This window comes from Anarrhichthys ocellatus, unplaced genomic scaffold (genome assembly GCF_004355925.1).
Source record: "Anarrhichthys ocellatus isolate YVR2014 unplaced genomic scaffold, GSC_Weel_1.0 scaffold20, whole genome shotgun sequence".
In the NCBI taxonomy this organism is placed as follows: domain Eukaryota; kingdom Metazoa; phylum Chordata; class Actinopteri; order Perciformes; family Anarhichadidae; genus Anarrhichthys; species Anarrhichthys ocellatus.
In genome coordinates this window covers 7,315,859-7,342,255 of record NW_022280050.1, presented here as the reverse complement: position 1 = coordinate 7,342,255, position 26,397 = coordinate 7,315,859, and the positions used below count along the sequence as shown (strand labels likewise).

Here is a 26,397-nt window from a genome sequence, read left to right as displayed (position 1 = left end):
ATTGGTCACAGCCCCAAGTTGAATCACCTATCAACGTGGTTACCTCAACTTGACGAAGAGCACTGTCACGCTGGTAATGTGGGGTGAATGCTTCACAAGACCTTAACAAAACAGCATGTTTTCCTATTTTCCGCTTCCCGAGTAATTTAAACCCCTGACAGTTGGGTGCCCATGTTTTTGTAATTGCAGGTTTTTCAAGGCTGTGGCCAGCCAAAACCCGCAGGAATGACTAGGTCTGCCCGTGGTGTTCCGGATGTGTTCCACGCTCGCTTCAGGCCGTACAGCCCAGAGGAACGGCCTACCACTGCAGCTGGCACAAGCCTAGACAGACTGGTAAGGAGGCCGAGCCAATGCTGCTGTTTTCAGACGAGACACTGCTTCAGTGTAAACATCATTTGTCTTTCTGACTTGACACTGTTGATTAAAGCTGGTGATTTGCCATCGTAAGCCCCCGGAGCCGGAAATTAATTCTTTGTACTTGTCCTCCATTCAGGCCCCTCTATCGATTTGTGTTTGTTAACGAATCAACAGCTTTACCCCAAGAGGGCAGGAGGAAGGTGTGTTGTGCTGCCTTCAGTGTCCTTCTCATCTCTGTGTACTTGGCAAACAGAAAAGAAAGGGATGAAAGAGGAGATGGATAGATTTTTTGAGGCTGACCATATCAATTGTTTGCTGTAAAGCGCACCTTTATTTTCTATCAGATTACCTGTATGTTTGTTGGGCTGGATCTTGATACATGGATTTCCATCTCAAACAACCTTGAAACCTAAAATGCTGCATCAGGGTAAAGGTTAACACGGAGCTGACAGACCAATTCAGCTGAGAGACAGTTCTCATCACGGATTACCTTTGCAGCCACAGTGCCCTTCCTTTCTCCCCTCTAGCCCTTTTCAGAGTAAATGTTTTGAAATTGTATCTTCGTTGTGTTGAAGACACCGGAAACCCAAAAATATTGTTTGCATTATTGACCTTTGAGAAGTACCGAATGTATGAATTCTATTTGGCGGAAAGGCAGTTTCGCCCACAGAGTTTAAAACATGCTAAATCAAATGTCTCAGAGCTTTGTGGCAGGTTAATAACAGCTCATGTAGATAATGAATACATCATTTGAAAAGCAGCAGTTTTTTTGCCATCTGGCTCTACGAATATCCACCACAATAATTTAGTTATTTGTTTAATTCAATGCTAATTATGTTTTTGCACAAACCAATTCATTCTCCACGCAGTTTTAATGTCTCATGTATAGCAGTTGCCTTTTTAGCTTTTCATGTCCGTCAATGATTTCTTCCACCTACACTGAATTAATTAAGACTTTCTCTTCCCCTGCCTTTATGCTGCAAACCAGAGGATTGTTTGGAATGCGATGCAACACAGTGTAAGGTTCAACATTTTATACCCATTTCAGATGTTTTTTGTTGGGGACTATTGTCTGCGACTGTCTTCTGCATTATGACAGAGCAAACATGATGTTTTAATGTTGTGTGGTTCGGGGTACATAGTGTTCTAAGCATTATAGATATTTACAGCAAACAAGCATCGTGACCTGTAAATCCCAGTAGTATCCGGCACTCGGTGTGCCAAGTGTCACTCTCACTTCCATCTCACATGTGGAGTCGGCGTCACCGATATTGGCCACTATGTTGTGTGTTATAGCATCAAAGTATTGGCTGTTAAACATGGCATTATTCAGATGAGTTGCTAACACCAACAGGGATTATAGACCACATGCAACAATGTCCTCAGCTAGTGAGGATTCCTCTCTAGAGATCCAAGTTTCGTCAACCACCACACCTTTTCTTGACACATCCCAGACCAAGACGCTCAATGCCATAGCTAATAGAGCCAACTCCTTCAGGAAGCCAACCAATCAGCAGGTCACCTGCTCCGTCAGAAGTGGAAGAGGTGAGAGCTGTGAAGTGTTGGTGCAATGGTACAGTGACGATAGGGGCTCCAGATTGCTCATGAATAACTGGGCAATTAGCCTGCTAAGATTAGACTGGGCACAGTGACAGGGGCTTATTTTCAACATGCGATAACTAGACCAGTGTACCTGAGCAGCAAATTCCATTATAAACATCATGAGGAATGTGCATGAGGAATCCATGCTGATCATAGTGGCCACAGGAAACGGCAAATCATGATATTTCCATAATGTAATGGGGGTTGTTTGGTTCATGAAGAGAATGCTTGGTTTGTCTTTTTGCTTTGTGCGGTTCACATACATTATCTCAACCGCTGTCAGGTGGTGTCTGCTGAAAATCACAACGGAGCAACATTAGCATTCATTTGGAGTCATGGTTCAGACAAATTGATGGATATTCACTATGCTTTTGGCCTCCGCTAATTCCTGAGAAAATATCTGGCTCTTTAGCTGCTAAATGCTCCACAATGTTCACCAGCTAGCTGTTAACTTTGTCTGCCTGCTGTTTGGTGCTGAGCAGATAGTGTACATTGGGTTTATTAGAGCTTTTTTCACTGAAACAGCCGTCTGCTGTGTCCGCAAAACTCTTTGCTGATTAGAGCAGAACGAGAGAACCGAAGGTTGCCGGCCTTCAAACCAAGACAATGAGCTAAAACATGCTTTAAAGCTCAGTAGAGCTGAGGAAAATGCAGAATGAGGTGATAATTCTCTGTGGGTTTTTCACTAAAAACCACCCCTTTCACATACAAGTAGTAATGTGAAAGTTATGCAAGAATTGATAAAGGACACTTCATATCCACTCATATTTGACTGGTAACTTATCAGCTGCCGTGTAAAGCATGTCAACACAGCTGAGTGTGGAAATACTGCACCTGAAGGTATTGCTCTTCTAACTGCAACTAGATGTTAGCTCAAAGATTTCTAAGACTAAACCTCTGCGTTTTTTTAGAAATACAATGTCAACAACTATTAATATATGATAACTTCAGTATTGTTAAAAGAAACATAAAAACAGCCAGCAACTGTTTTAGTCAAGTTAATAGTCATAGTGATTAGGTTTCTGATTATGAGCTGCGATAACAAGTGTTCAACACATAAAATCAAGTCAGAGGGCCTTTACAAGCCAAGCTACTGTATAACATAAACCTGTTTCCTATTAATAAAACCACACTTACACTACATACGGTTTAACACCTGCTGAAATTCTCCTGCATGTTTAATTCAACTTAATGGTTTCATTTAGACAGTTACACCGTGCAGTTAAAAAAACTGTTGAGTGTGTTATAAGTATACTTCAACAGTAACATTTAACTGTTTAATATCATAAATCAAAACTGGCATGCTAAGTGCTTATGTGAAATAGTTTTATGCAGTAAATGAAAAAGCCACAGTGGTTATTATTTAACATTTGGTGCTCTCAGCTAAAGATGGTAAAAGTTCTGTTCAGACAGTGAAACATAACCTTCACCATTGTGATGAGTCGTGTTGTGGTAAAATTGTATTACTTTATTGGCGGCTGAGATTTGCTCAGCTAACATTAAATTCAAACATCTAACAGGATAACGTTGGTTATAAGCATATACCAAGCAAGCAAAGGCCTGGCAACAACACACAGAAAGATATTCTCAAAATGTATTAATAGCCTAGATATAGTATTATTACAAGTATACATTTCTAACTTGTGAAAAGTTGTGTAAATGTATTTCTATTGAGGTCCTGCAGCTGACATCACTGCCTCTAACAGCCACCATACTGGAAGGAAGAAATGTGCTTCTCTCTGTCTTGCCACATATAAATGCATCAATACTGACTGCTGAGGAAGCTTGCTCACATGAGCTAATCTTATTAAAGGAAACTTCCACTATACCATACATACTACCATACCATACTAATGGAAGAAATATTCCTTTGCAGTGATCATTTATAAATAAAAGTGCAGGCAACATAGAACTAAATAGAATCAGTTGATTCTGAACACAACATGGTCTGCATCATCACACAAAAAATGAAGCCTGCAGCTGGATGTGATCTTCACTTTGGTCGCATTAGCTTATTACGAAAGATGTGGAATCCTCAGTGGTCATTCGTTATATTTATAATTTAACATGCATTTCTTCTCTTAGCGTGGCAGTGACAGGAAGGATGGTTGAGCTGGTGGCTGAAAATATTCCCCATTGATTTGGTTTAGGCTGCTTACTAGGAAGGATGCATGCTATTATTTGTTTAGCCAAGTCAATTTAATTTATATTGGGCCGGATCACAATAGGAGTTATCTTGTGAGACTTTACATATAGAGCAGGTCTAGACCATACTCTTTCTAAATAACTGAGTAGTGGCAGTAGACATCACTTCACATTCACATTGTATCTCTCTGGTTGTTTAAACTTAAGGTGATACAGGTGGTCAGGGACCTTCTATGAAAAGCAATTTATTAGCCATCGTTATTTATGAACTCGGTTCTTGCTTCCTCCCTTCGACATGTCCGCTGCAGTCAGCAATAGGTTGTTAGTAATATTTTTGAAAGGGTCAGATATTGACCATTGTGTCAGTCTGTAACTGCGGTGGTGGGAAAGTTTTGCCACGGTTGTCGATTCTCTTTCCATTTCCAGCATGAACAAAATACAGACGTTCAAACATAGGGTTGGCTCTTGGAGTCTTGGTACGAAAAAAATGACAAAAATACAATAAAAAATAGAAACTAGTTTTTCCCTGAAGCTTTCTGTCAGTACGTGAGTCTTAATTGAAACAGCTGCATGTCATTGTTTCACACCTCTATGGTGTATGTTCAGAATAGGTGTGAACGTGTGAGTCTCATGTAGCTGCTGCCTTGTGCCATCATTAACGTGGCAGCATTTATGTGTTGATCTTGCAGCAGGGACATGACTGAATTCGCTGTGAGAGCACATCTTTGTTGTCCCACACACTGTCCTCGTTTACATTCTGGCACGAGATGAATTACCTGCGACAGTGACACTACTCAGCCTTGTGAAACTTGACAGTTGTTTAAGGTGTCCTTTGATAAGAAATTCTTGTCCCGATTTTACCGTTAAGCTTTTGAGTCAAAGAATGTGCAAGGGATGGCAGGATGAGCCTGCATTCATTTCTTCTGTTTGCCTATAGAGAAGCCTACAGGAGCGGGCCCACCTCCAGCTCAATGAGCCATGACTGTTTAATTGCCTGACATTCTGTCAGAGCACACGCCCTCAAAGCTCTGAGAGAAATGGAGATTTGAAAGTCCAAAGAGGGGATAAAGGCACAACAGACTGTCAGGCTCAGAGGCGGATTATAGATAAGAGGTGTAGCTTTTAATTTGACATTTGTAACAAGTTTGGTGCAGTTCAATTTAGTGTAATTGTATCGGTCCTTTTTGTCTCCCTTGTGTTATACATGGTTCGCATTTTATCAGTATGGCACTATAAACAATAAGAGCAAGACACAGATAAGACTAGACTGTAGAGAAAGCCTGTAGGGAACAATATTTGCCATAACTTTATGTTCCTTAATAGCTTTGGACTCTCTTTACATAGCTTTCAGAGTCTTGAATGTCAGTCAGATGTAACTTTTGATTAAGACGTCAACAGCGACTACAAGGTTATTCATGTACACGCTCTTCCCTGATTATTAATAAATGAAACCCAGGTCATCATTTACCAGCTCCAACAGGGATTAAAAACACTCACTTTATTAACGCTAGCTCTGATAATGAGTTTTTACAGAATTTAATTGAAAAATATCTGAAATTCTTGGAATCTTTTTTAAAGAACAAGATGGATTTCGAATGGTTTTCACCACTTTCTTTCACTGTTCTCAGTTCAAGTTAAACATGACCCCCTTGCAACTAGTACTTTCCAGAAAATAAGACAAAACGTGAAAAAATACATTTGAGTTTTTAATTATTTATTAAGTACTATATTATCCATTTTTGTATTACAAATGTTTCCAAATCGGATTTTCATCAACATGTTTGCATATTGTTAAAGCTAGTTTTGGTAATATTAAAAAAACATTTTTGTAACATTATTTATAATTATTTTCTGTTTGTGCACTCATTGCACATTACTGGAGTCTCCCGCACGCTGCTAGCTGTAAGTGCTTACAATGGAAGTGTTTGTTGTTTACGTTCATGATGATAATTTTGGTGGAGTGGCTTTTATCAGTGCAGACATGATTTACTCCTGCCGTTCTATTTCCTTCCTCTCCTTGCCTGTCTCACCTTGTCAAACATTTTTTGTACTGTTGCCCTAAGAAAATGTGTTTTGGAAACCAAAGTCAACAATTGACGCTGTATGCAGCATGCATTCAGGCATGCGCCCCAAGGTTAGTCTAAACTTGCTACAGCAATTCCCGACTGCTGCTTGAAACAGAACAACACTTCACATAATCTTGCAGGAAATAGTCTTCATGGAAACTGCTAGATACTCACAGCGGTTACCAACAGAGGGTCACAAAATAAATCAGAGGGGTCACAAGTGTTTATTTTCTTCTCAGGACTGCTATATGCCTAATCGTGCCAATGTGCACTTCAGTAGTCGTTTCAAGTCCAAAAAAGACAATCCCTCCTGTGGTCTTGGCTAGCCCTCTAAGTGAGAAAAAGTGGCAGCATGGTGGATCAATGCTTAGAATTGAAAAAAACACTTTTGTTCCTTTTTTATTCTCTTGGGGCACTCCATTTTCCTACAACCACACCATGCAGGTCAATAAACTGCTTACACAATAAATAAAATGGTAACAATATATCATTAACCAATTACCAAACTTGTGCACACGAGGGATTTAGTTTTCCAGATTGAAACACACCGGAGTCGGCCTCAGTGCTGCCATTGTTACTACCTGGAGGATATTCAGAGGTTGCCTAATCAAGCTCACAGCTTTATCTCTTCCTGTGTGCCATTTTAGTCGTTCTCATGAATTACTGCATTAGTTGTGTTTTTCTAGTTGTGTGACTGTGTCTGTCTGTTTGTGAGTATTGTGAGAGACCAGTGAATCTGCCCAGGGTTTTCCCTCGCTTTGCCTCCAGCCGTCCATGAATGGATGGTTACAAGTGAGTGTGGGAAGAGTATAGAATAAAAGGTGCAAAAAAAGGTTGTTTTTCAGCTGTGAGTAATGTGACTGGATCAGAACAGCCTATCAAGCTGTGTAGCATCTCATAATATAATAACTGTGCATGTGAAACCGTGATATCACTCTCTTTCTCTGTTCCCTTTATTGTAAGTATAAATTATTAATTCGTACACTTATTACACGGGTAACTTGTAATAGTATAACATTTAGTCAAACTGAATACTCAAGCACACAATCTTTTTTCTCTCTCATTCTTTGCCATGTCCAATGGGAAACACTGAGTAAAACATCCGTGTGTGGTTTGTGAAGTCAGTTGTCAGGAAAAAAAAGCCCGACCACTCCTTTCCCCAAAATCCTGACCCTGACATTATATTTTTGCAATCCAAGAACAAGTCAAGCCACTGAAACATTCTTGTTTTGGACACAGCTTAATGGAAGCAAAGTGGGCCTGTCCACAGCTCCTTTCTCTGAGTTGTTGTATCTACTGACTCTTGGCCAAGCCATGCAATTATGTACATTCCACAGATTCTAACATAACTGGTACTTTTTCTAAGACCACACAGAAATAAATAGTCTCGAAGTGCACATGTGGCATGATAGTTCAGTCAGGCATTGTTTGACTGTAACTCACTCAAGTGTAACAAACTCCACATATACCACATAATATACCTTTAAATGTAAATCACCGCTTCAGCAGAAACAGTTTTAGTGTGACTGCTTAATTAATTATCACTAGTGAAATGTGAGAAAACAAACGATGGCAATAGTGACCGATCAATAACGTCTTTTTCCAAGGATGATACTCTGGTCTAATTGTTCTGCTTGTGGTGTAAAGCTGTGGCATTGCACCACATGCAGACACTCTTCAAGGCACTGGCGAACTGTAAGTGCATCTGCGTTGTTCCCACACAGCAGTGATAGTACTGTATGTTTCTCCTTTTCAAGTGTTCACAGTAGTGTGTCAGAACAGCCGACATGCGGAAGCATCATCTACATCTATCTACAGGCTCAGTGTCCATCACTCACATGGTTTAAAGGGACAGTTAAAAGTTGATGTTAGGTTTTCTGCCCGTCATCAGTTATGGAAGCAGGAGTGCTTGGTGCAGCTGATGTGGGATGAGTTGAATGCCAAGAATTGAGATTGTGTGATTTTCAGGCATTTCTTGCTAAAATCTGCTCCCGTTTCCTCGGGAAAATACCTGTTAAGACCCTGGATTTTTTGCCTTTACCGCATTTTCATTTTCTTTTAACTCAAAGACTCTACTCAAAGTGCCATTCTACTACCATATAAACTACTTACAATAGAGTATTTATACATTGTCGTAATGCTACTTTTACTTTACTAATGGCTCTCTCAATTTCAATAAGAGCTTTCAACCTTATTGAATCTAAGGTTCTGAAAAAGGCCAGTTTGTACGGATTTGTAACCATGCAGATGAGTTTCACACTAAAGGGCGTATGTTGTCCAATCAAACACAGACATTTAACAATTGTCTGCACTACTGTTCATTCTGTCAAATAATCCTTATGTTCTCTTCGTAGTATGTTATTCTGAAAATTGCTCTTTGACATTTTTTTGTGAGCATTTGAGAAGCAATTACCACATGTGATATTCACAAGCAGCCACCAAACATAGAAATAGGGACAAACATCAGAAGTTGGCAAAAATGGAACTAAAAGTCAACCAAACTGGAGTCTGCCGCTGATAGAAGAAGTACACTTGCCACCTGGTTTCAATCCCCACTGAAGTTACATGTTGAATTAATTTAACACCCCGATTGATGTTTTTGCTGGAAATGTGTAGGTGTTAGCATTGGAATTCTCTCTTTTTGTTCAAATAAAAATGTCTTAACATCCAGAGTTTTGGATTTAAAAGTTTTAAGAAATGTGAATGACATTACATTTAAAGCAAAGCATTTAGACCCTGCATGGATTGGATAAATTTAACAGTGTCTGATGTTAAATAGCATTTTAGTCAAGCTAGTTTTATATTATGAAGTCGCATACATTTGTCTTGACAGACAAAAGTGTATTAATTTGCATCTGGATTTTATCCAGGGGGGATGTAAGACACTTGAAATGACAACTGTAAATGGTGTTTACAGTTTCTGGACTTGAAACTGAACGCTGAAGTTGGTTTGCACAGCTCTGGGCGTTATTTATTTTTAGCTCAGTTTTTACCTTTTTCATATGCCATCTTCATGACAATAATCAAAGGCTAAATCAACAGTTATAACAGAACGACTATAATTTTTTACAAAACAAGCTCAGAAATGTTATTAAAATCATTCGATGCATCGTCCCCTCTTTCTTGTGCTGGTGCATAAGGTTCTGCTACTTTTCATATCGGTCAATACAATAATGAGGCACATTGGCCTCATTACACTCTAGGCTCCCTGCCTCTCTGGGGAACAAGGGCAGCAGGGAGAGAGCAGGCCTGCCGATGATTGCTCTGTTCTCCACAGAGCTTAGCTTCCCTTTAATCATCTCCCTTTCTCAAACTTCTCCTGTTGTGGCCCTGGGCGAATCACAAGCGCAAACTCACCACTGTTTCATCAATATTCTGTCATTTTTTTTTCTCACTGTGGGATCGTTGTGCGATACATTTTGTTCACCATATACCATATGGCCTAACTGTGTAGATACCACGGGACTGAGCAACTGGTTTGAGGCAATATTAAATATTAAATTAAATATACAAAAATACAGTTATGGCCAGTTGAGGTTGGGCTCATAAAAGACCTGTGTATTCAATCATTTTAACGGAGTGACCACATGTACAATCACAAAGGACAGCTGCATAATCTCTTAAATTTAAAATATCATTTATTTTTTGGATGCTTTTTTTGCAATGTGATGTATTTTTGGGGATTGTTTCTCAGTGCAGTGATCAAACCTGATCAAATTAGCCTAAAGAGACCAAAGTCGTTGGTTTGTAATCATGCGTCTCTTGTAGCAAAACAGCTTCTGCTATTTTTGGATTCAGCATTATCCTTTTCTCTTTTCTCTTTTCTTTTTCTTTTCAAGGTACACAGAGATTAGCCGTCACATTAAATTAAAGGCATGATGAATTATTTCTCCTACAATAGTTGTGAAGTCTGTTGAAAGTTGAGAATAAAGTTATGCCTCCAGGGTGTCACAGAACTGAGCGATCCTACTAAAGTATGAAATCAAAACTGAATTTGACAAGATGGTGAGATAGCATGGAAACAAATCCGATATATTGTACTCACGCAATTACATCAAACCGCTGTAAAGTACTGTTTATGGCAGCAGTTTTTAAATCTTAAGGTATATGTAAGACAGACAAGTGATAAATATAGTTTTTTTATTTGCCTCTATAGTATCTGTGTCCTGTCCTCATTTTCTGTATACTATTATAATGGATGTCACAGCATTTCCGCTACTGTTCAAAACTCAGGCTGCAATATCAAAACAAATGGAAAATAATGGCCGGTTTTCAAACAATAGAATGTTGTTTTTTTGTCAAGTATCCACTGCCAGAAAAGCAGCATTATAACGACATCACATTGCTGTCACCCGGAGATATAAGAAAGATGAACGTACTGCCGAGGCCGACGCTTTGTTGAGACGTCCGCGTTAAATCAGGTGGCAGTATTCTGCTGTGTCGAATTTATGCTGGGACGTGATCCGTTGTAATCAAGGGAAACAAGGAAGGGCGGCTCCAGCTGAGACTTGAAAAAAAGGGGCAATGGCCCACAGCATGATGCTAAAAATGGATTTATCATGCACACATGGAGTGTAGCTCGGCAGCGGAGGACAGAAACCACCGCTGCACTGTCATATCCAACCGCAATTTAGTTTGCAAGTGGTTGTGCTGTTTTCCAACCATGATTTGCTTTTGGTGAACTATTCCCATCTGTGTGAGTAGTGCAAGATAAACAGCTGGGCGATGTCTTTCTAGTCTCATATGGTGAAGTCACTGAGGGGAAACTTATTTGCTTTTGCCCTCTGTTGATGGATATTGATTGGATGATAACAGCCCACATCTATATGCAGTCTGGTAGTTACTTGCTCTAAGCAACACTGCCAGTCACCTTTCAGGTGAATGTTTCCAGACAAGGACAAAACAAGACCTGACAAAAAGGGGGCGGGGGGGGGGGGGGGGGGGGGCAACTGCTAATCAAAACATTATCACAGAGGTCATTTATTTCTGTATGCTTTGGGCTAGCCAGTATTATTTCTACTTTACCAATTTTTTTATGTGCTAAAAGTGCTTTGGAGTCCAGATGGCAGGTCTTGGTTGAGAGAATCTGTTGTTTATGGGTAGACCTGAACCAACAAGAGGGACTTTATGACGTGTGTTTGACACTTGATTAAATAGCCATGGTCCAGGCACCCTACAAGGCGTCAGCACCCTGACACTCTACACTGTGGCAGTTGAACTGGTGGCTACATGACCGCATAGTGCACCGAGACTTAGCGAGGAGGGTGCACAAATCTTTAGGATTGGCTCAGTCGACAATATAACTTGATCAAGAATGTGATGAAGAGGCAGAGATATTCTTACTGTGGACTTCCTCCTTGTGCGAAACTATTCGGCCTTTCCTCAAAGTGGTCACTGGTCAGGGAGAGACTTATGGCATGGCCAAGGTCTTGGTATGAGTTGAACCAACGCCCTGACCTCTGTAATTGAGATGCAGGAAGAATACTGCATTCGTATTCGTAAACTATTTTAACGCAGGACAGGAGGAGCAGTTGCCAGGGAAAATAAGTTGATGGAGGAGTTATCTGCCCCTTGTGGTTTAGTGGTGAGACCTGCTGCCAAGTCTATGATTAGATTGAACATGCACTAATTTAGCTCTGACTTGCAGCAGAGGCTCTTTGTCGAGCAGTGACAACATCCCCAGATAATTGCTTGAAAAGTAACTTATTGTTAATTTAACAGGATAGAGGTGTTAGAGTGAGTCAGAATGTGAGAGAAAGGGAGATTTACCAGCTGACAGAACAGTCAGCTTTGGCATCATTGTGAGTGTGATGTGTTTTGAGACTAAAATTTGAGCAATAGTCTTTTTTGAAAGGCAGGTAGCACGTCCGGGAATCATCCCACGGCCAGATAAGAGTTTCGGTTGCTGACATTGTGCTGTGGCCAGGAGTGTGACTACAGCTTCAAAGCCAGTGACACGTCAGCTTTTGATCTGAGAAAAGGCAAGGGCATCTGAAAACCACTGGTCAAAATCCAGCTCTCGCACATGCCTGTGCTGAGCTGGAAGGTGGCACACAGCTGCCACCTGTTAACGGAAAAACCAGGACAATATACAACACTTATGACCTAGGATGATATTATGATATCCAAAATCTAAGACAACATCTAGTGTCATATCAGAATATCATGATGATATCGATATATTGTCTAGCCCTACTGTGTGTGCTCAAAACAAGACTGGTGATAAATATTGCAAGAAACGCTTGGAGTATTTGTAAACACAGACTATAAGCCCGCTGACGCCATTATCTCATTGACTCATACTGTTGTTTGTGGAAATAATAATTCTCTGTCAACATTTCCTCGTGTTTGTCCATTCAAGCTAGCCAATTATTTTTATACGGCTGGTAAACATTGTACGTGTATATTCAGTATGTTTGGGTGGATTTTATTCATGGTTAAGAGAAAAGCAAGGGTGAGGCTATGTTTGTATCATGGCACGCTAAGCTGTGTGAGCTGTAATACATTATGGGCTACGTTTCAGTGCTGTTTATTGCTGAATTAATCTGCTTTATCAAGGTTTAGCTGCTGGGTAGACTTCCTGTTTTCCTGCTCCCAAGGAGACAGACGGAACAGAAATAGAGAGAAGAAAATCATAGATGATTGATTTGATTACATTGATGATTGAATTGATATTTATTACAATTAAGAGCAATTATGATCATGCTCTACAGCTCATTTCCCTTTTGGTTCTCGAGGAGAATAGATGGAAGAGTACAGATGCTATACGATCCAGAGATGACTGAGCACACGCTGTTATGTTACAGTTGAAAGAAAGACCCGGGGCTTTTTTTCCACAAAGCTTTTTCGAAGAGGAGCATTAGTCTAAGATCACGGGCCAGCTAGCCATGAAACCATCACTTTCACTTTGGACATTGGTACCAGAGAGAAAGACCAAAGAGAGAAGAGAGCAGAGTGGCAAGGGGGCCGAGAATAAGAAAGAAACAGCATGAAATCATGTATGAAATCATGCATGCTTCATCACAGGGAGACGAAGAGCAAAGGAGAAAAAAGATGTCTCAGTAAAGGAAGAGTTGGCAAAACTACACCTCATGGAAGCTTTTCATCCTACAGGTTTCAATTGATGCCTAACCACGAATCTCTTGATTTAGCGAAACATAAGTTATTTTAACGGATAGGGTGAGATTCTGTGTTTTTGGCTTTGCTATCAGAAAAGACATAAACCGACGACTTAATCCTTTTTCTCTGTAGCAAAGGCCTGATATATCTCACAGTATTCGTCTGTGCCGTATATCTGCATTGTTGTCCAAAAGCTATTAAAAGCCGATAAGTTAGCCGCACTGGGTAACACGTTCCTTCAATAAACACGGCTGGTGTACTTTGTTTTGAGACAATCCCGCAAACACCATCCTGCTGCATACTCAAGGGCACCAAATGTGTATTGATTCGCTACTGAAAACAGTCCCCAACAAAAGCACAATTTACTCCTGTATGAGTAACATTTGCTTGAAGCTACAGTGTGAGACAAATATCTTATTTTTCCACTGAAACCTTTTGAACTTCAAAATGTGAAACATAAATATATATTTACTAGCATTTGCAATGTTTTTAATCCCTAATGTGAAAATCCAGTAAATCAAGGCAACTGGATTTTCTATTTTACAATGACGCAGAGAACATTATATATCATGCCTGTGAGACATAGACTGTAGATGACGTGATGCATAGAACAGAAAGAGAGCAAGACCATGCATGTAAAGCCCTATAGGACAAGCCTTCATCTGAAAGACCTCGGCAAAGTGGAAAATATATCAAACAATTACATCATATGGGGACTTAAAGTAGAGTGCGCTACATTGTTCATGTAGCCTAATGGGCTTTTAAAGGTTAGATTTGAGAATTTCAAACCGTAAAGGGAAACAAAATCCTCCAGTTTATCTAATAAAAATCACCAAATTTGGAGATACGTGTTTTTTATATGAATACGATAAGCACATTCATGTGTGTGTGGCAATATGTTTGTGTGGGGTTATAAAAGAAAACAAAATCCTTCATTCATCTGTCGTATTAAAGACAATATTCTGTCTCAGTGATAGAGTGCATTAAGTGAAAAACATCTTTATAGTTAATGTTCATAGAAGTCTTTTCGCAGCACTTGTGACACCTTACGAAGCATATGTTGACAATGCTTTAGTATTTTACTTAAGTTTACAAGCTTATAAGTTCCTTTGAAGTAAAACAATATATCAGTGATCATGGCTTGCACATCGAGTGAGTAAATGTTTCTATCAAACTGCCTTGTCGGCCCTTATTACCAAACCACAGGTATCACGCACTAATAACATCTTGAATGTCTTCATGGATTGAAAGAACTATCACACTTTAGGGTAATAGGCATCTGTTAGGCTGTCACTGAAAACCAATGCACTGAAATATCGTGACGTGAGAGGGAGGTGTTTTTTTTATGATCTTCATTGTGATCTTTAATGAGAATATCTTTTGTCACGTTCCACACACACTTCCTCTCTCCTTCGTCACATACCATCACCACAGTGGGACGATAACGTGGGGCAGGATGTTCCTGTTATTACGGTAGATTCCTGTGTATGCCATTCTTTTTTTATTGGTCCTCCTAATTTCATCAGTTTCCATGGCAATTACATTCTCTATGTTAGACCACATGGAGAAAGAAACATCATTAGTAAATATAATTGGTTTTAGTTTGAATTGTGTTTTACCCCATTTCATTTCCTCTCTGTATTCTCTCTCTGGCTGCTTTCATCCGTCTCCCCATTTTCAAAAAGACATAGTGCCATCTAGTGTGCATTGCAGCTGGTTGCATGCCAGTTCTGCTTGTCTTATTATCTATTCATGGGCAATGCGCAGTGATGTGAGAGGCAGCCTTTTCCCAGAGGCATATTTATTGTTGTGTGAAAAAGCTACACCTTTCCTCTTCTTTTCAAATTGTCTCTGTTAAACATGGTACATTTGATGTATTTTCAATTATCCGTCTCAATAGAGAATTGTGTTTGAGAGATGTGTTTGTTGTGGTTGGTTGCTCGGTCACTCACGGATAAATGGTTGAGTACAGCTTTGTGTGTCAACTTGGCACATTATGAAGTGTAATAATCAGCCCATTAAATATGTAAACTCTTCTATTTTCAGTCACATGGCAGCAGCATGTTTAGTGGAGGTGCTGGTTAAATGTTTATATTACCTAAAGGTGAGTTTTTCATTCCCAGTTTGATTCACACGTGGCCAGGCTTTGCCAGCAGATCCTGAGAAAAACGGTGAATCTCTCACTTGTTAAACTAAACTTAATGTGTGAGGTTTAGTCAAACATTGCCAGTCAATCTCTTGCATTGAGTGCAGCCTTGACCCTCTGGGCAGCATCAGAGCCGCTGAAGTGCTTTGGCATCAGTGTGACAGGATTAACACATCAAAAGCAGAGTCGGGGCCTACAGCAGCGTCACACAGTTGGTACAGCACCTTTCATGTTCTGCTCAGGTTCACCACAATTTCACGTAAGCCAGCAGCAAGTCAGACGGAAAAAGATAATGGGGCCAACCTGCTGCTATCAGGCTTTCCCTCAGCTTCAGTGAAATATGTCAAATTCTGTGTTTGATGAAAGATTGGAGTTCAACAGGCTCAAGTCAGGAAACGATATCTGACTGTGTCACATGGCCGGGATGCAAAGGAGCATTTAAGTCTTGACATTCAAGCTGAAATTATTGCTGCGAGCCTGTATGGTCTTACTTGTCATGATGCAAACATTCGATAGTCAACCTGGAAGGAAAATTAAACCCAAATAATTTTTTGGGGAGTTAAGATGTCTCAGGGTTAAATCCCAAGATTTATAATCCCTTTGATAAGATGTGGTAATAAGTGACGATGGGGCAGTTTTATAATGAGTTTACAAATGAGATGTATCATGAGTAACGGAGAGCTTAAAAGGACTTAAGCTCAGTTATCATTTGTCATATACTGTATATGACATTAGGATTGTTGCAATACTTTGAGGGCTTCAGCATAAATAAGGGGGTTTGTCATTAACTTTTAAAAGAAAAGGCCTCGGTCACACTCTGTCTTTTTACTTATTGTCTTGCTCTTGATAACTACTGCTTAATGGTGTCTTTTTCTTATATTTCCTCATATATGTGTGTATCATTTTCAGCTTTGACTCCTAAGGCTACAACTACTATATTGGAACACAGACGTGATTTGTTTATACAGGGTTTTTTTTTCCTCCCATCTAACAAGCCCTGTCTTTGCTTAGGTGGTTGACATAAAAGAGAAACTGAAGCTGTCAAAGAAATTTTGGTCCAACCTGCCTGAGGCCATGTGTGTGGAGGACAGAGTGACCGCTGGAAATGCCAGTGATGAGGAGTGCTGGAATGGACACACCAAGGGCAGGTAAGTGCACCAGTGCCCGGGGCCAGACTAATACAAAAGGTTACCTCGAAGTCCAAAGTCTGTTCAACTCGACTAATCTTAATCAGTCTAATCCTAGAATGAAGGACCCGTTTACTTACTTTCCCTGATTAAAACTCTACCGTGCAAAAGCTTGGCATACTTTGACTTATATTTGTCAACTTAACAAAAGGAAGTGGTCTCTTAAATACAAGAGTTTATATATATTATACTATATAGTAAAATTTGCTTTTTTTTAATGCTTTTTACATTGTGTCTGTGTTATATTATGGAATAGTGTTTTCATTCTTCTTGAACATGTGCAGGCAGACAGCATGCTGCGTCCCTGATAATCTGATTTCAATTCCAAGGAAAATATTTGCTCCAAATGCCCGCAGCCGTGGCTGAGGTCACAGTTCATTGATTTCTGCTACTTGTATTCATACCATGTATGATGTATGATCAGCATTCATGTTTTAAATTCTTTGAATAACCATAGAAGCTGATCATTTAACCCTGTGTATTGGTATTGCATATGGAAGCTAATGCCATCTTCTGTGACAAAAAAAACAACATAAAATGTTAACTAACTCGCTGAGATTTCAGAGGTGTACAGTAGAGTGAACTGGGCTTAGGGGAAACAAATGCTGTCGTGTTAGACGATCTATGGAATGTCCTCACATGATAGCCTGCTGCTTATTTATCAGACAGGATTGCAGGCAGCTGACATGTTTTCCCTGGGGAAATATCTCACAAATGTGTCAGAATATTACTGTTAAAGATTAGCTCAAACGTGTTATAACCTCAGAGAACTATTCTCAAGTGCTTAGAATTAGACTCATAGCTTAAAACAACAAAAATATTTGTGTCTAGTGTTACAGATATTCTTTCTCATTGACGAATGAGCCCTCACCAGATTCCATGTCCTATTAACAAGCTTTCTTGTCAAAAACAAGACATTAACTTTATGTCATTTGTTGTATTTTTAACCTGAAGGTACTTCCCTGAAGTTCAAAAGGATGGACTGACCCACCAGGTGAATAACCCTGAGGTGGGCGTGGACATCACCCGCCCAGACACACTCATCCGCCAGCAGATCATGGCTCTGAGGGTGATGACCAACAAGTTGAAAAACGCCTACAACGGCAATGATATCTACTTTCAAGACTCAAGTAAGCAATTTGCCATTCCGCATGCACACACACACACGTGACACATTGTACATGTTGTCTCAAGGAGGGAAATGTATTTTTAGTCTTGATCGCTCTGCAATGTTTGGTCAAGTTCATTCTCCAACATGTCACTCATCTTGATAAGCTGTAATAATACCTAACCTTGAAGCAGAGGTAACCCACATCAGTAAAGCCACAGGAGCCACTGAGGGAGCAAATAACTAACACAGGCAGTATGTCAAAAAACAAAAAGCCACCCACCAGGTCGTCTTCATCAGGGTATGTGAAAACCTGGAGGCAGCATATTGGCTGTGCAGTGTTGTCCTTCATTTAAATACACTCCAAAAAAGCCCATCCATCACAGAAAAAGGATTTGTTTCAACAGTCAAATTGGGATTTATAGAGAGCACCGAGTTACAAACAGATACAAATTGCCATTCTGTACGACATTTTTTTCTTGTTGTACCTCCATTAACTGATATTTTAGCGACTTGTGTGTTTAGCTTAACTTGAAATTTAAAAAAGTTGCATACTGTAGCTTTAAAGAACAGTAAAGGATTGTAAAATCTGGTTGAATTGTTGACAAATGTTACATTTTCGGCGATGTGCTCAGTCTGGCTTGTGTTTGGTGTTGCAGGCGATGAAGGTAGCAGCTCAGGCAGTGGCAGCGGCTGCACAGAGGTCTGCCCCACAGACATGGCCGGCGCTGCCACCGAAGCCCCGGTGGTGGAAGCCGACCGGAGCGGGCCTGTGGATGACTCTGCCCCGCTCTGTGCACCTCTAGCCCTGCCAACCATTCTGGCCCTCTCAGCCCTGGCACTCCACCGACAATGGAGATAATGTTGGAGGAACCGGCTAAACATGGACATGCTGAGGGTTTTTTCTTTTCTTTCTTTTTTTTTTTTGCAGTTTTTGTATTGAGGCAGATTGGAGCTACAGTCAAGCAGACAGTATTTAGGCTGCCAGTCTGGAGGATAGAGGAGTCTGCTCTGAAAAAAGAGCAGTCATGCATCGTGATTTCCCACTTTCCCAAAGATCGTGCAGTGCCATCCTTAGACTTGACATTTTATGGCATCACTTCACCACCTAACACTGATGCCAACCCAACAAACTCTGCTTCAGAGATGTCTTGCACATATGGCAGGTATTAATGTAGGTCTCCATGTGGAAAAATATAACACGCACTTTGATTGTTTTCATTTCTTTTTTTTTATGCAAAAATTGTTTGTGTGTTGGAAAATGTTGAGAATGTGGTTATTTGACGTACCTAAAAGTGGCCGAAGGAGTTTTGAAACAAATACAAGAGACGTACAATTCTGGAACATGTGGTTTCCACCTATTTTGATTGAATCCTTGTTCCATTGCCATTAAATCATGTGCCAATTATTGATTTTTGATCAAATCCATGTTTGTTTTTGGATCAGATTCAGCCACTGAATCATGTTGCTTCATATTATATTTCTCAAGTAATTTCAACCATGACCTTTGACAAGATTTTAGGTTAAGCATATCATCGGTTGATCATGGGTCTGCTGTGTTCAATGGCCGCCTTGTGCTAAAACTCACATTTTGTTAAAAGGGATAAGATTTACCTTTTATATACTCGTTTGCCTTGCAACACATTTGTTATCTGCACAATATTCACATATCATGCTGGTTTGTCAAGCTTGGCTTCAGGAGTAGACGGCCTCGACAGAATTTATTTGGAGCAATTATTGACAAACAGAGAAGATATCACCAATATCAATGGTTCTGTGGTGTGGTGGGGTGCATGTCCTGGTGTGAATTAATGAATTAATGTCCAAGATGGCTAAACTAAATATAATCCCCACTAATATATATGTTTTCATTAATCAATAATATATTTCTTTTATTTTCTTATCAGTAGGGGTTCATGTCTCTTTTAAGTGAGTAGTCACCCAGTGTCTTAAGTTCTATCTAACGACTTACCAGCACTACTGATCTGCAAGCAAAAGCCCTCAATAAAGAGTTAATCACATCAACCTTTTATAAAAGATATGTAAAACATACTGTGTGGACATTGAAAGCTTTATAAAGGCACAGTAATTGAAAATCATGACCATGGTCTATAAATGTGTAAATAGACATTGCAGCATGAAAAGCACACCCTTTCAATACAGAATCACCATCACAGATATACTCATTTCCAGTAATTGGAGCCTAACTTTTTTTCTTCTGCATCCTCAGAATAGTCTCCAAGTATTTCCACAAGTATTACACATTTTAGAAGTTCCAGGAATTCTTGATTTGCATACAGGAACAAAAAAAGGTGCCACTTTTGCATGCGTGATTGACTCTGCAGAGCTTATCCTGTAATAGCTATCAAAGTTTGGATGATATAGCTGTTAAAATTCATTGTAGTGTTTAAAAAAACTACGAAACTGAAATACTGTCAGGCAGGAATAAAAAGTTACGTGTTGCTATTTCTGCAAATGTATTACCACAAGTATTTAAAGTGTGGGGGAATTATTAAGAGAGGAAGTTGCAAACAGCTCACAGTGGTTACAGGAAATGCAAAGAAAGGGCCCCTAGATGTATCTGTAAAGCTTGAATGGTTGTGTCTGCAGCACAGACAGACTGGAAGCCGACCACAGTCACCTGTGAAATGAGAATCTGTGGAGACCGGACAGGCCTGAATGCTTCAGTGAAGCTCCTCAGTAGAGCGTACTTACAGAGAATGTGAGAGGCCTGGCACTGCTGAGGGGGGCGGACAAAACCAGCCTGTATGTACGTCCACTGTTCTCTGAGAGCCCGTCGGCTCCATAAGAACAGGCCAGCTAAGCTTACACATCCAAGGAATTAACTAGTGTTATGCCCTTCGCAGTATATCAGTAAATATTTGTTGAGCGTTTCTTTATTGCATTTAAGTCTGCGTTTACATCCACATTGCACGAACAAAAAATGTAGAGAAAATATGTCAAAGGTGTCATTTAAAAGGATTCTTTATTATGAATATTGATCTCGCAGGATGCCCTTTTTATGTTTTGTATCATTGAACTTTTATTGGTAATATTTTTGCAATAAAATATTGAAAATGGGTGTCTGGTGAGACGAATTATCTGAGGTTATAAATCAACATTTTTTTCGCAATCAATGCATTTCTGTGCGAAGTGAAATCCTAATGAGGTGACGTTTGTTTGGTGTTTGAATCTAATTTCAAACTAAGAGAGGAGAAGAACTAGTTGAGCAAATATGCCTTATGGTTTTCCAGTGCAATTGAGGTGATTACATTTGTGTTTTGTTACTGTTATTGAGAATAAATATTTATTAAAACATTCCAATAGATCCGTATTGTATATTTGTGTAGTAAAATGAAGGCTACTTAACCAGTTAAAGTATACATTCATTCTGGTTGGTCTTGGGACATTTCTATTAATATTTTTAAATGCATATTTGTTTTATATGAAATAAGATTTAATATCTAAAATGGTGTCCCTGTACAGGATTCATATTTTCCTCTTGCAGTAGGGCCTAACTCTCTCGGGTATGTATAAGTATTGAAGCACTTTCCAGAACAACAAAGAAAATCTAGGCTTCTTCCTCTGTGTACTTTCTGTTTGTGAAGTCTGCTTTTATCAGGGGTTCAAAGCCTCTGTTTCTCCGTTGACGCAGGTAGAGCACAAAGATAAGGAGAAGCACCAGGAGACCAATGAAGACTCCCCCCAGAGTGGAGCCCAGCACAAACGCAGCCGGCCCTCCATCTGCATCTGTAAAGATCAAGCACAGGTGGAGATAGTCATAGATACCTTATTTCTAGCAAAAAATATAAACTCTATGAAAATATCAGTCATTTTTGTTAAAATAAGATGTTTCGAATGGGGATTTGATAGGTTTGATGAGGCTGTAAATTGCCATGAACGACTAAACATTGCTCAGCGATCATCTGAAACTTCTTATTCAAATGTAATTTAATAACCATCACTGTGGTTTACCACAAAAACTGCCCTCCTATAGCAATTTAAAAATGCTGAACTACCCAACGATAGAGGTCATGCCATTAGCAAAAATGTATTCTCAAGCTAAAACAATAATAATGGAAAAGCAGGATGATTACAGTATTACCATGATGTAATTCGTCCATAAGACATGTGTTTCTGCTCTACTAGAGTGGAGTCGATCTCCTCATCTAGCTCTAAGAAAGTGAAGCGTATTTCCCAATATATCAATCTATGACTTTAATCTAATTATTTTTAGCACTTGCTCACCATCCAGGGCAATGGCATAAGAGTATCCCAGCTCCTCAGATGTAACATATATCTCCTCGTTGGTGATCGGAGGGAAGAAGGGAACCATGTTGTAGTGCCTGTTGTGACCAATGGGGGCCATCTCATCTGGGAAGGTAGCGTTGGATGGAGCGAACCGTCTCATCCACTCGTCAAAAATGGCATCAGTGAAAGCGTGGAGCACCTGTGGGATAAAAAAAAACACCGTGATTTTAACCAAAAGCAACTCTACCGTGTTACCTGAAAGTAAAACATAAAATCAGACTCTGACCAGAAAGATGGGGTCGTTAGCTGCAGAGTGAGACAAAGCGCTGGTTCCATTGAGCATGGAGTGGACGAGGTTGTGAAGGTTACTGATGGATTCGTCCAGTTCTCCATCTGGTCTATCATACCCCTCAAGAGCATTCCTGTTGGTCACAGAGTCTGTTAAACAGTAGTTTTGCAAAGAAACAGCAGGTATACATTTCATACTATTACAGTGGAGTTGTACCTAAAACTAAAAGAGGAGTTGGTGAAGTAAGGAGGGCTATCGAAGTCTCTGATTCCAAGGCAGCTTCTGACGTCGGTCATGGTGGGCAGAGACATGTTACCTCCCCCCATTATCCCTCTCTGAATGGAGCCCTCACTGGTGCCATTACAAAGAGTCACCAGGCGATTGTACTCATCCAAACTGGAAATGAATGAAATAACAGAAATATTGTGATTTCCACCAATGCAAATGTGCATTCATTTGTCCAACAGTCTCTATTTCATTATAATCCAACCAATAATTATTATGTCTGTTTACCCTCCCATCAGTGTTTTGTGCTGACCTGTTACATACGACCCCCCAGCTGGAGAATCTGGACTGGTTGCTGATGAGGGAAGGGTTGTCTGGGTTTCGGCCCCCCAGCATAGAGTCGGTACAAACATCGCACTCACGTTGCCCCGTGGCAAAGTTCCAGTAGGGGATCCCAAAGTTCTCATTGCCGGTCAATCTCTGCAGGAGTAGATACATTTTATTGGTAAATGTTGATTTTGGTCATCAACATGGAATATAGACAGACAATATATGAGCCCTGATTGCTACACTGGAACTGTGACTTCCTCTGTTTGGATCCAGTCGCAGATCTATATATCCTCTACTTTCCTGTCTCTCGCTGCCATTTTTTTAAATTTTGGACCAATTATGTGCTTCTTAAAAATCTTCCACATTCATTCAACAATAAATATTCATGGACAGACAGTATGTGACATTAAAAAAACCCTCTTGTACTGTATGTGATACAAATAACATTTATTTTAGGAGTTGTGGTCTGGAAATATAGGTATACTTATGTACCAACAATTGCAGTTAATGATAAACAAATATTATACAACACAATGAAAAGCTGAGCACCCCAATTGAGAAAAATACATTTTCACAGTGACAACCGTCTTGTATATTCACAGCTGCTCGGTTAAATCAAAAGATATAAACCCTTGTAGTATTTCTGATCCCATGCAAAAAATCAATTGGTTTAAGAACATGTTTTCAGAAGATGACACATACCTGTAAGTCTCTTTCCAAACTGAGGAGGTGATACCTGTGCCAGGTGATGAATGCTGGTCCTTTGTGTGAGAAATCAATAGCTTTGAACGGACGTCCGGGGCCTACAGGGAAGAAGACAGTGTTTGGTGAGCTCTATGTGATCAGGAGGCAATAATGTGCACATTGAACAATAATATATGTAAAATGAACATGAATACTATTAAAAATTACACACATCCCTACTAGTTTTACCAACATGATATTCCTAACATGTTCCGAATAAATTCAACCACATGAGCGACCCAGTTACAATAGTTTTCAGTCAAGAAAGGTGACCATGCTAAATTACCCAGAAGAGTGTCTCGGACAGAATAGTAATGTTGCCACACAAAGAAGTCGTAGATGGAGATGTTGGCAAACTGGGGCTCAGTTCCATTTGGTCCCAGTAGTCCCAGCCAATGCTGGGTGGCAATGACGTAGTCTGGGTGGGTGGTGGTCTTAGACAGTTCCAGGACATTGAGGAACTCCTGGAGCTCTTCGGGGGTCAGGGAGTGGATGTTTTTCCGCTGCACAGGGGCTTTCCTCTGGTCACAGTTTGGTCCGGTCCAGCCAAATTTGCACTGACCACAGTCATAACCTGCAAAGTTACCTGAAGCACAGAGACCAAACTTAATGTATCAAATCATGTTGATGTTGTGCTTTTCCAGGTTTAGCATGAAACAGTTGAATGTTTAATAAAAGTTCACATGACTCACCAGCACATCTGCAAGTCTGATTGAAGAATTTGGTCGGCCACCTCTCTCTGTCGTCGACATTTCTCAGTCGGTACGGTCCTCCCCAGGGTTTGCTGTCGACTCTAACAGCCGAGCAGCTTCCTCTCGCCGACAGAGAGCCGCACACATTGGCAGGATCTGAGCCCAGAGCGGGGCAGCACTCCTTGGACACGATCCCCTCGACTGTGCAGCACACTCGAGGGAACTGAGCCTCTGCAGGCTCAGGCCAGAGGAGCAAAAAAAGAAGACCAAAACCCAGAGCATTCATCATATTTCACCTGTTTGTTTCCTCCAGTAAGAATACGGCCGATTAGTTCCCCCAGAAGAGTGTGGAATCTCAGTCTGCTACGGTCCTCAGTTGTGTATCTTCAAATTAGATTCAGTGATAGTTCTAACATCTGTGGAAACAACACTTAAAGCCAAATCATGTTGTGTTCCAGTAGGTTACATGCACATTAAGAAAGCCTCTAATTTATGTTCCCGCTTTTGTAGAGCTGAGGAGGATTAAGCCTTTGGTCTTGTGATCATCACCTGACAGCAGAGCTGTGAGCTGCACTAAGATCTGGATGAATACCAAGAAACTGCCTGAAGGGACTACGCAGTGTTGTAGGGACACTTTGTACCACCAGACTATATTGTGTCTGATTTATTACTTTGAATAAGAAACGGGCAAATAAGTTGTCTCAAACGGATCAGACTGTTCAACCACGTGTGCAAAACTGTGTTTTGATGTGTGAACAAACACAATTTTGGGATACTTCTGGTATCACATTGGAGATAGAAGCTTTGTCTCAAAACAAATTCAGCTATTGTGATAAAAGAACTTTCTGGAAAAATCCTCTTTCGAGCCGGAGCCCTGGCTGTAAATCTGTTATGTAAATGTTGATGGAGGATTAATCACTAATTAATCATTAATCCAGCCAGAAGGTACATTTTTTTGATTTTTTGGAGCTTGTTATTTTAGTGGGTCTATTCTCATCTTTTTGTTCCATTTATCAAACTTTTCACCCCAGTTCTCCGCCGACACCGTGTGCTGTGCAAGACACCATGTGCTGTGCAAGACACCATGTGCTGTGCACTTGAGGTGAGAAAAGAGCAGTTCTGAAGCACTTGAACTTTACTGAAGTATTTCCATTTGATGCCACATGTACTTCTGCTTCAATACATTTCAGAGTGAAATATTGTGCTTTTTACTCCACCACATTTTTCTGAGAGCTAGTTATTTTTCAGATTGAGATATTACATTAAAAAGCATATAAGTTTATAAAACAGGCAATGAAAACAGTTTCAGGACCAAAGAGGTAAAAGTAGCCCAAAATTTAAAAAGATAATACAATACCCCATTGTCTCACCACTCTTTTTCTTGCGACCCTCTGGAGAAGGCTCGACCCCTTGGCTGGAAACCACTGGACTATAAATGCTACTATACGCACTGATGCATCCATATGAACAACCTCAAAATGTCACATGTGATGATGTATCAGTCATGTATCACTCATACTGCTGAACCAGTAATTTCTCTTTTAATACTTTAAACATATTTGGCTCATAATACATCTGTACTTTTTTAAAGTAGGATTTGAGTGCAGGTTTGTTACTTGCAATGGAGTATTTTTTAATTGCTTTATATTCTTACTTAAACACAGTACTTGAGTACTTCTTCCCACACTGGGTGTCTGACTTTGTCTGAAGGAATACGTCAATCTTGTGAATGTTTGATACTGTTTGTGTAATTCCCAGAAGCAAATCATAAATAAATACACAAATTAAGTTTATAAAAACAAGGTTTTAAGAAAATATTGTAAATGTGTTGCTTATATAGTCCTCCTCCGTTAATGATTGGAAAACTACGTCATAGAGTTCTTTCTAAGAATTGAGTGGATGATACTGACGATACATGATTGGATTTCATGTGACCAAGTTTCTCATGCACAGCATCAATACAGGTTTGAAACCATAGACTGTTTAAAACTGAAACTGCGAGGTGGATGCAGTTTTTATAGAATGTCTCTGTTTGTCATTATTTTCTCTTTTATATCTTTTGTATTTTCTTCGTGCATGTTTTTGTTTTATGAAGTCAATTAATTTCCTTTTTTTTTGGGAGGGAAATCAGTGAAA

At 39.9% G+C, this 26,397-nt stretch overlaps 2 protein-coding genes across 3 annotated transcripts in view; one reads left to right on the top strand and one right to left on the bottom strand.

The window, feature by feature from the left end:
- Nucleotides 1–21,048, top strand: part of LOC116389550 (glypican-6-like) — a 76,139-nt gene extending 55,091 nt beyond the window's left edge. Inside the window, exons 6-10 of one of the 2 annotated variants that reach the window (XM_031858305.1) lie at nt 190–333; nt 1,346–1,375; nt 16,447–16,583; nt 17,577–17,752; nt 18,390–21,048. In XM_031858305.1, the coding sequence (XP_031714165.1) occupies nt 190–333; nt 1,346–1,375; nt 16,447–16,583; nt 17,577–17,752; nt 18,390–18,592 (690 nt within the window). In that variant the 3' untranslated portion in view covers nt 18,593–21,048. The remainder of the gene's footprint in view (nt 1–189; nt 334–1,345; nt 1,376–16,446; nt 16,584–17,576; nt 17,753–18,389) is intronic. The other variant, XM_031858307.1, reaches the window with a different exon arrangement.
- On the bottom strand, nt 19,784–24,781 carry dct (dopachrome tautomerase). The gene is made up of 8 exons (XM_031858308.1): nt 24,262–24,781; nt 23,856–24,155; nt 23,528–23,628; nt 22,809–22,975; nt 22,487–22,666; nt 22,268–22,403; nt 21,979–22,180; nt 19,784–21,480 (listed from the first exon to the last, which is right to left on the bottom strand). The coding sequence occupies exons 1-8, from the start codon at nt 24,548–24,550 to the stop codon at nt 21,302–21,304; spliced, it is 1,554 nt and encodes a 517-aa protein (XP_031714168.1). The 5' UTR covers nt 24,551–24,781; the 3' UTR covers nt 19,784–21,301.
- Between the last annotated feature and the right edge of the window lie 1,616 nt (nt 24,782–26,397).

Coding starts and splice junctions, on each gene's coding strand:
- dct (XM_031858308.1), bottom strand. CDS start 24,550: ATGATGAATGCTCTGGGTTTTGGTCTTCTTTTTTTGCTCCTCTGGCCT. Junction 22,404..22,486: donor AACTCCTCTTTTAGTTTTAG/GTACAACTCCAC, acceptor TGTGACCAACAG/GAATGCTCTTGAGGGGTATG. Junction 22,181..22,267: donor CTAACGACCCCATCTTTCTG/GTCAGAGTCTGA, acceptor TTTATCCCACAG/GTGCTCCACGCTTTCACTGA.